The sequence below is a fragment of the Mirounga leonina genome, unplaced genomic scaffold (genome assembly GCF_011800145.1).
Source record: "Mirounga leonina isolate KUSES-001 unplaced genomic scaffold, KU_Mleo_1.0 Mir_180, whole genome shotgun sequence".
NCBI lineage: Eukaryota > Metazoa > Chordata > Mammalia > Carnivora > Phocidae > Mirounga > Mirounga leonina.
The window spans coordinates 963,179-976,929 of NW_023270469.1; the positions used below are offsets into that span (position 1 = coordinate 963,179).

General features: G+C 61.4%; 1 protein-coding gene across 3 annotated transcripts in view; it reads left to right on the forward strand.

Annotated features, from left to right (window-relative positions):
- GALNS (galactosamine (N-acetyl)-6-sulfatase) overlaps positions 1-13,751 on the forward strand; it is a 25,985-nt gene that overhangs the window by 658 nt on the left and 11,576 nt on the right. For all 3 annotated transcript variants that reach the window (XM_035024604.1, XM_035024605.1, XM_035024603.1), the window contains exons 2-9: positions 5,156-5,279; positions 5,739-5,813; positions 6,256-6,358; positions 8,831-8,974; positions 10,198-10,264; positions 10,345-10,472; positions 10,791-10,930; positions 12,785-12,888. In XM_035024604.1, the coding sequence (XP_034880495.1) occupies positions 5,156-5,279; positions 5,739-5,813; positions 6,256-6,358; positions 8,831-8,974; positions 10,198-10,264; positions 10,345-10,472; positions 10,791-10,930; positions 12,785-12,888 (885 nt within the window). The remainder of the gene's footprint in view (positions 1-5,155; positions 5,280-5,738; positions 5,814-6,255; positions 6,359-8,830; positions 8,975-10,197; positions 10,265-10,344; positions 10,473-10,790; positions 10,931-12,784; positions 12,889-13,751) is intronic.

Here is a 13,751-nt window from a genome sequence, read left to right on the forward strand (position 1 = left end):
GGGGGGAGGGCCGTGGAGGGGGGACGGCTGGGGGGGCAGCCTGGGGCGAAGGGCCGTGAATGCGGCAGGGTGGGGGGGCGCCGTGGGGGAGGAGGGGAGGGCCCTGAGTGGGGGAGGGTCATAGGTGGCCGGACATAGATGGGGTGGCCTATGGAGATGGGCCCTAGGGGAGGACATGAGGGAGGGCTGTGTGGCACCCACCAGGGGCCGTGAGATCCTGGCCCTGCCATCAGTAGCCTTACTTTGGTAGAGCTGGACTACGGTAGGCACGTCTAGGCTGCCCAGGGAAGGACTCCTCCACTGTTCCGTCTGTCCCACTCCAGAAGGACAGAGCGGCGGCCCAGGCCAGTTCTCCAGCACCCCCTGGTCACCTTGCCATCCCCCCCAACACTCTGCCCCAGGTATCTGGGGCAGGGAAGGGGTGCAGAGCCGACCGGGACCCAGGGCCTGCCTGCCCTGAAGGTCGCTCTCTGCTCTTGGCATCCAGGATGTGCCCTGCCTGGGGCTGTTGCCGTCTCCCTGGTCGGCTGCTCGGGCTGGCAGAGAATTCTGGCCATAGGTCAGGTTTCGCTGGGTCTGGGAAGACTTGAAGCAGGAGGAGTGTCCGCCGCTGCGTGAGTGTGCAGCCCCGGGCCTGTGGCCACTCTGGTCACACTGATGGATCGGCCCTGCAGAGGTTAGCAGGATGCCTGGCAGGGGACTGAGCTGTCATTTGTCTCTCAGTGACTTTGTCACCGGTGCTCTTGATCCACAGAAGCTGGGAGTGAAATGGAGGTTCTGAACTTGGTGTGAGGTGTCAGGGTAGAGCAGGGGCAGGGGCAGCCCAGGCGCTTGGTGCCCTTCAGGCCCTGTCACCTGTCCCGGCGTCCGCTCCTCAAACCCTTGGAAGGACCCCGCCGTGATAACAGAGCTTCCATGTGACTTGGCTGGTAGTGGAGGCCCTTGGCGAGCTTCAGGACAGGTCAGCAGAGGGGCTGAGGCATGGTTAGAGAGGAGTTTTCAGCTGGCCCTGGCCTCCAGGGAAGGCCACCGGGCTGGAGCTTGAGTTCTGTCACCGACGGCCGGTGATTTAATCAGCCCTGCCTCTGCAGCAACACCTCCACGAAACCCTAAGGGATGGCATCTGCTGGCAGTGTGACTCCCCCTACCCTCACCTCGCCTGGGCATCTTTTCCGTCTGCTGTTCCTGAGTCACATCGTTTATGACAAACTGCGAATAGGAAGTACGGTGCATTCTGGGTACTGTGAGCTGTGACAGCAAGTGGTTGAGTTCCGGCAGAAGTGTGGAGGCCTGGGGGCGCAGCTGGTGAGGCACCCGACTCTTAGTCTCGTCTCAGGTCTTGATCGCCGGGTTGTGAGTTCAAGCCCTGCATTGGGCTCCGCACTGGGTGTGGAGCTTCTGTTTAAAAGTGGAAAAAAAATAAAAAGTACGGAGGCCCGGGACGTGCGGCCGGCGTCTGCAGAGGGGCCAGTCTGTGGCACCGAGCCCCGGCCTGTGGGGTCTGATGCTAGCTCCTGGTAGATGGGGTAGAACTGGGTTGTGGGAAGTCGAAGAAGCGGTTGGTGTGGAGCCCCCCCCCCCCCAGTTAGAGTCAGAAGCGTTTCCAGTAAGAATGGCTCAGAGTTTCCCCAAAAGGCCAGCAGAGAGCCTCACGGGAGCCTTTGGACCAGGGCCGTCCTGGCAGGTCAGCACGGAGGAGAGCTGCCTGTGATGCTCAGGTTCCGAAGACTTAGTTCAAGGAAATGAGCGTAAAATTTCTCACTTAATAACTTCATTATTAAAACGATTTCGTATGGAAAGTTAAGGGTTCTTAGGTAATCCTGAAAGATGCTAGCCTTCCGTCGTAGTTTGGCTCCCCGGGGATGACAGCAACCGTGCTTCTCTACTCCTGTAAGCGCGCTCAGAGCGGGGCTGCTTCTGGAGCAGGCGCTGAGGCTCCTCGGGAGACCCTGCCCCGGTGGCTGCCGGGGAGACTTCGCGGGTGCTGGCCCCGTCAACAACACGGCCTGGACACGCGTGCTCTCCGGCCCATGGGGCGGCCTTCTGCAAGCCGAGCCCCGCGGGAGCCGCTGGAGCAGTGTCCGAAGGCCAGACTCCGCGATGGCTCGCCTTTCCGATTCCTGCCCTCCCATCCGCGGTGACCTCGTGTACAGCCAGCTGCCTGTTTCTTCGCCAGTGGCGGGAGTGTTTCGTGTTGAAGGCGTGTTCAGATGATCGCATTTCGGGTACACAGGGTTAAAATACATGAACCTTTTCTGTTTTCTTTTGCCTTTTCTATGGGATTGCTGGAAAACGCAGATGTATACAGGTGGTAGTGTTTCTGTTGAAAGCGTTGGTTCAGGCCCAAGAGGTCCTGAGTGGTGTGCGGGACCGGCCCTGGGAGTGCTTTTCTTGAGGGGGCTTCATGGGCAGCTCCCCACCCCTGGCCTGGGTGCCCACGTCGGGCAGCAGGGAACCGGAACAGCCGGCCGCGAGGGCCAGGACTGGGGCCGGGCCTCTCTTGTGCAGGTTCCTCCTTGTGGCTTTGGGGTTGTTTAACAGCCGATATGCGAAGAAGTCTCGAAGACTTTTGTCCTGGTTGGCAAACGCAACTTAGTTCGCACTTTTTGGTGACAACTGACAGAAAACACACAGTGACTTGGGCAGAAATAGAAACTCTGGCTCTCCTGCTAGACAGGCCAGGGCTGGGGGGCTTCGGGCCAGGGTGGGGCTTCTGGCCGCGGGGGCTTCAGGGCCAGGACAGCAGCTGTCTCACTCTTCCTCGGTGTGCGCTCAGGACCAGGCGGGTCCCCTGCAGATGGCTGTTAAATGAGTTTAGAAGATGCTGAGCACGGTCTCTTCGGTGGAGCTGACTTTTCTCCCTTCTCCACAGCAGACGGGGCTGCTGGGCAAGGGGATAGAGGCCCACTTCCGAGTGCCCGGGTGCTGGCTGTGTCTTGGGTCCTTATCTGTATGGCAGGAGTGGGGGGTGTGAAGTCGGGCTAAACAGAAGCGGCCGCTGTGTGACTGTGGTGGGCCTGTCAGGCCGAGACCCCAGCCTGAAGCACCCAAGCCACTGAGCAGACCGTGTATGTCCTTCGATGCATGTTGATGCGAGTCTGAGGGCCTAGGATGACCCCTCACAGCCAGCAGTGAGCAGCTCTAGTGAAAGGAAAGGTGGATCCCAGGAAGGGAAGTGAGTCCCGTGGCCTCGGGGCAGAGGCAGCCGCGCCCTCCACCTGCACCGCCCTCCACCTGCACCTCGGCCTGCTGGGTCTGGCTCGGGCCATGCTCTCAGCCCCTCCCACCCCCGACTGGGACATATGGGACCTTTTCCCTGTGTGGGGCCTCACAGACTCCTGTCACTGAGGGACAGTGTCCCTTTTCTGCCCCCAAGCTTATCCTCCATCCTTCCTGTGGCCACACCTTCCTCCAGGGGCTTATTCTGTGCTTGCGCCTGTGGTCACCAAACAGAACAGAACAGAACAGCCGTTTCACAGACTTCAGAATAAACCACACCCAGAGGAATTCAGAGCTGAAAGGCCAGAGGGACCGCCTCCTGGCTGACTCAGGAGAGCGGTCGGGGCCTGCAGGCTGCCTGCACTTTTCTTTTTTTTTTTTTTTTTTTTAAGATTTTATTTATTTGAGAGAGAGAATGAGAGAGAGCAAGCACATGAGAGGGGGGAGGGTCAGAGGGAGAAGCAGACTCCCCGCCGAGCAGGGAGCCCGATGCGGGACTCGATCCCGGGACTCCGGGATCATGACCTGAGCCGAAGGCAGTCGCTTAACCAACTGAGCCACCCAGGTGCCCTGCCTGCACTTTTCGGATAGCTGTGTGGGGACATCGTGCAGGCTGCAGGCCGCTCACTGGCTTAGATGGGCAGGTCCGCGGGGTCTCGTGGGCTCAGCGCACTGTGCAGCCACCACAGTCCACTTCAGGCCGTGTCCATCGGCCCAAGAAGAAGCCCCGTGCCCCTTGGCAGGCACCTGCCTCCCCTCCCCCAGCTCCCACGATCCACCTCCCAACCCTCTGGCCCTGCCTGTTCTGGCCCTTCACGAAAATGGAACCCCACGGCACGCAGTCTTCATGTCTGGTCCTGGCCCACAGCGTCGTTCAGTGCACGTCTGCTGCTTCCTGGGGCAGCCCCACTGACCACAAACAGGAGTGAATCTCTCCTGCCCCAGTTCTGGAGGCCAGAGTCTGAAGTCAGGGTGGCAGCAGGGCCGGCCCCTCCTGAGCTCTGGAGGGCGGCCCTTCCTGCCGCCTCCAGCTCCGGGGACTCCTGGCGCTCCTGGCCTGTGGCCGTGTCCCTCAGCCCCTGCCCTCCCACGGCTCCCCTGTGTCTGTGTCCCGCCTCTCCGTGTTCTGATGGGGACAGCAGTCGGATTTGTGAGTCTTCATCCAGGCTGATTACACCGGCAGTGCCTTTTTTTTTTTTTTTTTTTTAAAGTAGGCTCCACCAGCGTGGAGCCCAGCTCGGGGCTTGAACTCACGACTGTGAGATCAAGATCTGAGCTGAGATCAAGAGTCAGACGCTTAACTGACTGAGCCACCCAGGTGCCCCTGCACCTGTGTTTCCAAATACAAGGCCGTGCACAGGTTCTGAGTAGACATGACGTTCAGCGCGGTACCGCGTGGATAGACGGCGATCTGTGTGTCCACCGAGCAGCTGTTGGACGCCTGGTGCATTTGCTCTGGGCTGTCGTCAGTCATGTCTCCGCAGACATTCATGTATTTATGTAGTTCTGCGTGGTGCTCATTTCCCATTCTCGTGGGTAGACCTGGGAGGGGAACAGCCCAGTCGTGTGGCCATGTTGTGTTTCACTTGGTGGGGAGCCTTTCCGCTTGTCTTCAAATCTGAGTTTGCACAACACACTTCAGAGGTCTTGCTTCTTTATGTGGTACGTAGGTTTGTGTTCTGAGTTGCTGGTTCCCCGTGACCCAGAGATGCTAGCACCAGAGGCTGAGAGGCAGTCGAGCACATGGGCATCTCCACTGAGCGGGGTGCACGTAGCAAAGCCAGCTGACGGCGCTCCACAGCCCATGCCAGGCACGGGGGTGTGGTGGGAGCTCTGTGGCTTGTGGGGCGCAAGGCGGGCAGCCCTTGGCTTATCTCTCACGTCTCCCCCAAGACGGAAGTAGGCTTGTTCGACCTCTCCATGCTGTCTTCTGCAGATGGGGTGGGGCGACCTGGGGGTATATGGAGAACCTTCCAGAGAGACCCCGAATTTGGACCAGATGGCCGCAGAAGGGATGCTTTTCCCAAACTTCTACTCAGCCAACCCGCTGTGCTCGCCATGTAAGTTGTGGCTGGCCCGTGGGCGCAAGGAGCGGGGACCAGGACTCGGGCTCCACCCATCTTCCTTCCAAGCAGAGCACCAGAAGGGCCGGCAGGCGGGTGCGGCCCTAACCCTCTCCCATCGGGGCCCCAGCAGTCTGGAGCACCTGGACTCCATGCTGCCACAGGCCACCAAGAGCACGGAGCATGTAAGGGGTTTGGGGGCAGAGGTCGCTGCTCATGGCACCTGCTCTTCCTTCCCGGAGCAGAGCGGCTGTGGGTGGTTCAGGACAAGTGCCCCCTCCTCCCAGGACAACCACTTGTGCTGGGGAGACTCCTTACGTGCTCCCCCAAGGAGGAGAAGGAAGGCCGGTGGGGGGGCACGAGAGCTGCCGTGCCAGGCGCTGTGCCCACCAGGCTCTCTGGAGACGCCAGCAGGAGCCTCACGGAGGCCGTGATGTTTCTGTTTCCTCCATGTAGCGCGGGCAGCTCTGCTCACGGGACGCCTGCCCATCCGCAGCGGCTTCTACACCACCAACGGGCACGCAAGAAACGGTACGTGGTACTCACGGGCAGCTCCCGTGGCACCGGACGGTGAGGGGGGCCGGGCGGGCGGGGGTGTCTGCCGCCGTCCTCACATGTGACCCGGCCTCTGCGGGCTGGCTCAGCGAGCACCAGCTCGTTCCCGAGTCTCAGAGGCTCTGTGTGGGTGTAGCCCATCATTTAGAGCAGGCCTCCGTCAGAAACCGTGTGTCGTAAGTAAGTGAAGAGGAAGGTGGCCTGAGTGCTGGTCTTCTCGGGGCCTCGGTGGAGAGTCGGGCGGCTGCTTTGCCGAGGACAGGCTGGACAGGCACCACTCCTTCCCGGCTGCGTTCTGTCCCTGGGGCTGCCCAGCAGCCGGGGCTCAGAGCGGGAAGTGTGCCGGGACGGTCGTGCTCCAGAGTAGGAAGCCAAGGGAGCCAGCCCCGTGTGCGCACACCCTGCATTGCCCTTGCAGCCTACACGCCGCAGGAGATCGTGGGCGGCGTCCCAGACGAGGAGCACCTGCTGCCCGAGCTGCTGAAGGGGGCCGGCTACGCCAGCAAGATTGTGGGCAAGTGGTGAGTCCTGACGCTCCTGCGGGGCGGGCACAGCCGGCCGGCGAGCGCAGGCGCTCTGTCTGGTGGGGAAGCGGAGAAGCAGCCGGGAGTAGGTGAAGGACAGTCGCTTGGTGTGGGATCGTCGGACCCGCAGTCGTGACCACAGAGGCCACGGGGTGCGCGTGCGTGCTGTGCATGCCGCGATGAGCAGGTTCAATGGGGATCCCCAGATGTGCAGCCCCGGATGGAAGATGTGAAGGTCACACGTTCTCTCCTCCCTTTCCCGAGCCGTGGGGCTCTTGGAAGAGAGCAAGCCCACCGTCTCTGGGGAGCCTTTTCTGATGTCCAGCCCTCCTTGCGCCTCCTTCCCTGCACCGTGGCCCCTCTGCCCTCAGCCACTCCGCAGCTTGCTGGCACTGCCTTCTCGAGGATGAGCGCCCTGGCCGCGTCCCGTGCACAACACAGTAGTCACAGCCGTGGGAGGTCCACGGAAACCGGAACAGTAGTCTAATCGTTAGAGAATCCTGGTGATCCAGGAGCCGCCTAACGAATGCTTCCTCGCTCCCGAGTCTCGCTGGGAGCCGTCCTGCCGAGCAGTGCTTGGACGAGGTGGTGGCGGCCAAGCAGAGCTGAGAGGGTGCTTGCTGCCTGCACAGTTCCGGGCAGTGCCCGGAAAGCCCGGGGAGACTGGCAGAGGCCGGGCACGAGGCCAGCCAGGGCCGTGTCTGGGTGGAGCCCACGGAAGGGAAGGGCCCTGTGATGCCCGGCCTGGCAGCTCTGCCCTGGGTCCAGCAGGCTTCCAGGGTGGGGGTCCCAGTCTTGGCGGGGTCCCATCACAGGCCTGTGGACTTTCCTGACCTTCTTCCTCCCAGCCCAGCGCCACAGAGCCAGACTTCTGGGCTTGGGCAACTTTGGGGCTGGGTGGAGCCAGCTCTGGCTGCCCTGGTCCCAGGGGCCGCAGCCGGCTGCCCGCTCCCGCTCGCCTGAGGGCAGCGCTGGCCCCGCTGCTGTTCTGAGTTGACGGCTTAGCATAAGCAAGACCTCGGTCGGCTGTTTGTGTTAAGCAGAGGCCATCGAGCTGGTGCATGTGGGTGTGCTGGAATGCCACGCTCAGCCAGTGTGACCCCTCTCGGCCGGTGCTGGCGTGGCTGGGGAGACATGACCACACTGGAGCAGCAAGCCCGGGCAGACACAAGACGCGGAGAGGAAGTGCAAAGCGCAGAGCTGACAGGTATCTGCAGAGAGAGAAGGCCCAGCAGAGCCGATGTTCCTGCCCCTGGCGGAGGGGTTGCAGAGGCCAGAGGCCGGCGTTGGCCTCGTGGCAGTCGGGAGGCAGAGCGTCTGAGAACCAGCCGTGGCAGCCGAGGCCCCAAGAGACACACCTACTGGCGTCTTTCTTAGACTCTGTCGCTGGGCACTTTGGTTCTGGCCCCGCATGGCCCACCCTTCCCCACTACACCACACCGCACCCTCCTTGACCGAGTGACCAGCGCCCAGGGATCCACACGAGCCACTGGAGCACCTCTGAGCAGGCAGGTGGGCCCTCTGGCTACCTGCTCCAAGGCCTCCCCAGAGGCAGCAGAGCAGGGAGACTCTGCTTTCAAGCTTGTGTGGCCGTGAGACACAGGGGTGAGCCCACTGCCCCAGTGGGGTTGCCGTGCTACCGAAGAGCCCGTGGCCGGAGTGGAAAACCCCCGTCTACCTGCACTGTGCATTCTGAAGAGCAGACGGGTCTGTGCTCAGGGACTGCTGGCCCCTCCCATGGGCACCTCCTATTGGCAGAACTGACAAAGGGAGGGTTGTGAGGGGTGGGAGTGCTGGGCTTCTGATGCCCGCAGTACAGAGAGCGTGGGCTGGGGAGCATGGCCATTGTCATCCTGCAGGCCCGCCCATCCCCGTGCAGGGCCAGGGTGCTGAGTCACTGGCGCTGTCCCCGTCTGTGATGAGGCCAGGCTGGGGCGGTCAGCTCACCCAGAGCCCCCATCCATCTTTTGGGGCGTGATTATCCATAATTGGGAGAAGAGGCTCTTAAAGACCTTATCCCGAGAGGTTGGTAACTACTTCCCTGGAACATTTCCTTCCTCACAATCTCAGAAAGCTGAACCCACAGAACCGTCCTAATGAAAAAAGGAAGCAAGCAGAGCATGGAGATGGGGCTGCATTCAGAGTTCTGGGTGGGTTCTGGTGGGTGTGAGATAGCTCACCATGTGTCTTCCCAGAGCCCCTCCCAGCATTCCGGAGGGATGCTTGAGTGCTCCTCTGTGCCTGGACACCCTGTGTGGCCAGGGCCCTCGACTTCGACGGGGGTGAGTGGGGTCCTGGTGCCTGCCTGGAGGAAGAGGTCTCGGGGTGCCTGGGGCTCAGCACACGTAGGGCCCGGGAGGGACACTTGCTCCCTGAAATGTTCTGTGAAGGCAAGGAGTTGTCCGTGCTCAGGACTTTGGGGTACCTCTGAGCAGGGGTCCCTAAAGTGTCCTGGGTTCCTGTTTCTAGGCATCTGGGCCACAGGCCTCAGTTCCACCCCCTGAAGCATGGATTCGACGAGTGGTTTGGATCCCCCAACTGTCACTTTGGACCTTATGACAACAGGGCCAGGCCCAACATCCCTGTGTACAGGGACTGGGAGATGGTCGGCAGGTAACGGGTCCCTTCCCTCCCCACCCTGAAGACAGCAGAGCCCAGCCCCGCCCTCTGGTGCTGCTCTAGGAGCGGGTCGGAGGTTCTGGAACCACCTGCTCCCAGCGTTGGTGTGCCAGCACACCAGCGCTTGGCTTTGTCGGCTGGCGGCTCTGCCCGCGGTTTATAGGACCTGCGGCTTAGGGTTGCTGCTTAAGCCACATCTGCAGGGGCTTTAACCTTGAAAAGGTTAGCAATACGATGAGACCGAGACCCTCCCCTGAACAAGGCGTGTTCACACAGCACCATGTTCATTCAGCTTCTGAGGTTTGGTTCCTGAAGCCATTGAGCGGCCCTGGGCTCTGGCTTCGAGGCCGTTTGCACCAGGCTGGCCTGTGGGCCACGTGCTAGGGGCCCACGGGGCTGCCCCCTTCCTCAGGAGCCTGCCAGGAGCACTCTGCTGTCTGAGCCAAGTGGCTCCCCGTGCGCCCGACTGGCTGCGGGCCTGCCTTCACAGAGCCTGCAGTGTGGCCCTGCTGGGGTCGGCCCCGGTCTGTCTCCAGATTCGTGTGGCTTGATTTTCCTTTCCTCCTTCCTTCCTTTTGTATTTCACATTTTTGGTGGAAGTTTTTTGTGGGGTTTTTTTTTTTTTTTTTTGAGATTTTAGTTACTTGACAGAGACACAGCGAGAGAGGGAACACAAGCGGGGGAGTGGGAGAGGGAGAAGCAGGCTTCCCGCCGAGCGGGGAGCCCGACGTGGGACTCGATCCCAGGACCCCGGGATCACGACCTGAGCCAAAGGCAGATGCTTAACGACCGAGCCACCCAGGCGCCCCTTGGTGGAAGTTACTGCTGTGCATCATGGGCCAGAAAGCGGGGTCAGGCCCTTGCATTTTCATAGCAGTCTCATGGAGAGAGAACGCGCCCCGTTGGAAGCGTGGTTCGGGGCTCCCTGGCACGCTCGCGGTGCCGCAGACTTGGCCAGCTTAGAGCGCCTACGCCCCGTGAGCTGCCCCCGGCCCTGGGTGACCACACACCCGCCTCTGCCAGCCTCCCTGTCCTCACACGTTGCTCCTCCCAGATGGGGGGGCTGCCGTGGGCCAGCCTCAGTGACATTTACACACACATTCGCGTTTCGTCTTTCTTGTGAACGAGGCCCGTAACTTTGCCTGTGAAATCACAGAAAAGGAGGCTTTCTTGGTCTTCTAAGATCTGATTTTTGTCTGCGTCTATGTTATTTTCAGATATTATGAGGAATTTCCAATCAATCTGAAGACTGGGGAAGCCAACCTCACGCAGGTGTACTTGCAGGTAATGGAAGCGTGGGCTGGGTAGGCCCCGCATGAGGGAGGCTGGCCTCTGGGCACACAAAGGTGGCATCTTCTCCTCAGGAAGCTCTGGACTTCATGAAGAGGCAGCAGGCGGCTCAGCGCCCCTTCTTCCTCTACTGGGCCATCGATGCCACTCACGCACCTGTTTATGCTTCTCGGCCCTTCTTGGGCACCAGCCGGCGAGGGCGGTGAGTCCTTGGTTGTAGAGACATGGACTCCCACCTGGAGGGTTCAGCCATGCTTGATTACCTCCGGGGACGGGGCGCTCAGTGCCGTTATGTCTTCAGTTACCTCTCACGGAAAGAGACAGCAGCCCCCCTGCTTCCCCGAAGCTGTCCATGAGCCCGGCCTTCGTGGGAGGAGGGTTGTAGTGGTGTGGTTGGTTCTGTCCTGGGTTAGCTCTGGGAACTGGACTTTTCGTCCCCTCTTTGAATTCAGCGAGTCCGTTGTGTTGTCCATTCCCGAAGTCGTGACTTCACTGCTCACTGACGCCCTTTCTCCCCAAGGTACGGGGATGCTGTCCGGGAGATCGACGACAGTGTTGGGAAAATCATGAGGCTTCTTCGGGACCTGAGGATCACAGAGAACACGTTTGTTTTCTTCACGTCTGACAACGGCGCTGCCCTCATTTCTGCTCCTAAACAAGGCCAGTGTTCCACGCACCCTCGCCTCTGCGGATGGGGCTGCCCTTGGGACCCTGGGATTTCTGAGGCTCCATCAGGGCCACTCACCCACCCTGGTTAGAGTGTGAAGGGGCCAGCCTGGGGCCTGTCCAATGAGGGAGACACCCGCTCCTTCCTGGGGGCCCTAGTCTGGTGGGAACAGACTGTCACACAGGAGACCGGCAGGGGCCACCAACACCCACAATACATGGAGTACTCTTCTCTCCTGAAAGGCCAGAGCGTCTCCAGACCTCATGGGAAGTGGTGTCTAGGAGAGCAGGGACCCAGCCCCCCACCCCACAGTGCTGGCTTGGCTCAACGACGGTATCTCCACAGGGCCGTGACCCCCTGGGGCTGCTCAGCAAGCTCTCAGGCTGTTCTATCTTGTTGAGCAAGGAGGTCCCACCCTCGTGTCCTTTAAGTCGCCCCCCCCCCCGGGGGCACGTCTCTTTGTCCCATTTTCCTTTAAGGGGCTGGGGCCTAAGCAGGGCCCTGAGTCACTCAGAGGGCTGTGGAAGGAAGGCCACGGGGAACAGGAAACCCCAGGGGGACAGGGCTGGGTAGGGAGGTGCGGGGGACCCTGCAGTCGGGGGGGCTCCTACGGCTGGTTTTCCGGGGTCAGATGGGCTCAAGCTGAGAAGGAATCATGTTGGCGACAGAACAACAGTTCAGAGTCTGGGCCTGGCTGGTCTGGGGTCCCGAGGAGTGCCGTCCACGGCCCATGGAGGGATCTTGTCCTCACGCAGGCTCTCCCCGTACAGCTGATGGTCCCAGAGGTGAGGGCGACACCCTCTGTCCGCCCCCCAGCAAAGGCCCCGGGCTGGCTGGATGCCTCTGTCCCTGCTACGCTTACCCAGCTCGGTGCCCCGAGAGCCCCCGATGGCCAGCCCTCGCTTGGACCACCAGCCTCCCAGGCCTGGGCTTCAGTGTCCCATCTTCGTGCCTAAAGCATGGAATGGTTCACAAACACAAAATCCACGTGCTTAGTTGTAAGAATGTAAATCCGTACGCTCGCCTCATAGCATGCGAAATAGAGGAGGACAAGCAGTGGACCCTCGTCAGCACCCGTGGGACCCATGAAGCCCCCAGAAGGAGCCACATCGGTCCTCCTCGCTGTGTGGCGCGATTCTCTCGCGTGTGCGTTCCGTCTACCTGTGCTTGCTCGTTGCCCTGATGCGCACTTCGCTGCTCTTCCGTTGGCTCTGCCCGCGCGCATGTGGGGGCGGGGCTCAGGGCCGGCCCGGGAGGGACAACAGCCCTCCCGTTTGTCACGGGGGCCGGGGTTGCGGGAGCTCCAGGCCGCTGGTGCTGGAGGCAGCAGGGCACCATTTGTCCTGGGCTCTGGGAGCGAGCCAGCCTGGCCGGGGCTGCCTGCCCCCCAGCCCTTCCACACGCGTGGTTCACAGTGGGACTTCTCAGAAACAGAACCTGCCCTGCGCTCGACGGAGCACCCGCCGGGGCACCCAGGGGCCGACACATTTGAATCAGGCTCCCCACACGCACACGGGCCGCGGGAAGACGCGAATGTCTCAGTTACATGGGCCTTGCAGGCAGCCGTGAACCCCATCAGGGCTCCCTGGGACCCGTGTTGCCCCTCTGGCCAACGGCAGTGGTCACGTTGTCTCTGAGCGGTCGCACTGCCTTAGGGACACAGCAGTACTGCCACACGATCTGCAGGCCTTGTGACCTTGACCTTGAGCGTCATTCCTGAGGGGCCAGGAAGGTGGCGGGCAGGCTGTGACAGACGGACAGCTCCTGAAAGCGAGTGGCCAGCAGGGTGGGTGCCACCCTGGGGACTCAGGATAGGCATCTGGTGCGTGACGACTCTGTCTTCCTAGGTGGTAGCAACGGCCCCTTTCTGTGCGGGAAGCAGACCACGTTTGAAGGTGGGATGCGGGAGCCTGCGATCGCGTGGTGGCCTGGGAAAATCCCTGCAGGCCAGGTGAGTCACGTCAGCCGCTCGCGCAGGTGAGACTCCCAGTTCCTCCACACCAGGAGGTAGCTGGTGAAGGGCAGGTGGGGCAGGCCCTGGGACATCAGGTGACGAGGCTGCCTGTCCCTGAACGTGGCAGTCCTGAGTGCAGCTAAGTTGAACAGGTTTCTTTCCTGCAGGACTTGTCAGAGCCTTAGTGTGCCGGTGGACGTCATGAATACCTGAAGCCACAGGGCATGCTGAGTTTCTAAAAGCTTGTTTGGCCGCAAAGTGTGTCTCCCAGGCCACTGGTTCCATAGGCGCACTCACAGAGATAGCAGCCCTTTTCTGCCCCTCGGAGCCCTTTGCTCTGTCCTTCCTTCCACCGAGAACCCCACACACAGGGTCTTCTCTCACTGAGCGGCTCAGATCAGACTCCTGACAAATACCGGGTGTCAGGGCCACTGTTTGGAAATGCTCCTCCACGGTCTCTGGACTGGTCTCTCCCCTTTACGTGCTCCAGGGAGCAGTGTGATCAGTTCAGCCCTCAGCCACACCACGAGGGACACGGACTCCCTTAGGGTTTTTGTCACAGTTGCCACGCTCGGTGGCTTACACAGCACCCTCATCCACTCGGGCTGGAGGTCGGAAGACCGGCCAGGCCTCCTGGGCCAGTCTCACAGCATCATAGGGCTACTTCCTTCTGGAGGCTCCAGGGAGCATCTGTTTCCTCGTCCTTCCGGGCTTCTCCAGGCACCCATGGCCCCTCCCTCCACCGTCCAGGCCAGCAACGGCCAGTCGAGTGTCCCCTCGTCCCTCTGGCTCTGGCCCCCCGGCCATGTCCATGGTCAGGGCCCCGCGGTGACCCTCGTCCCTCTGGCTCTGGCCCCCCG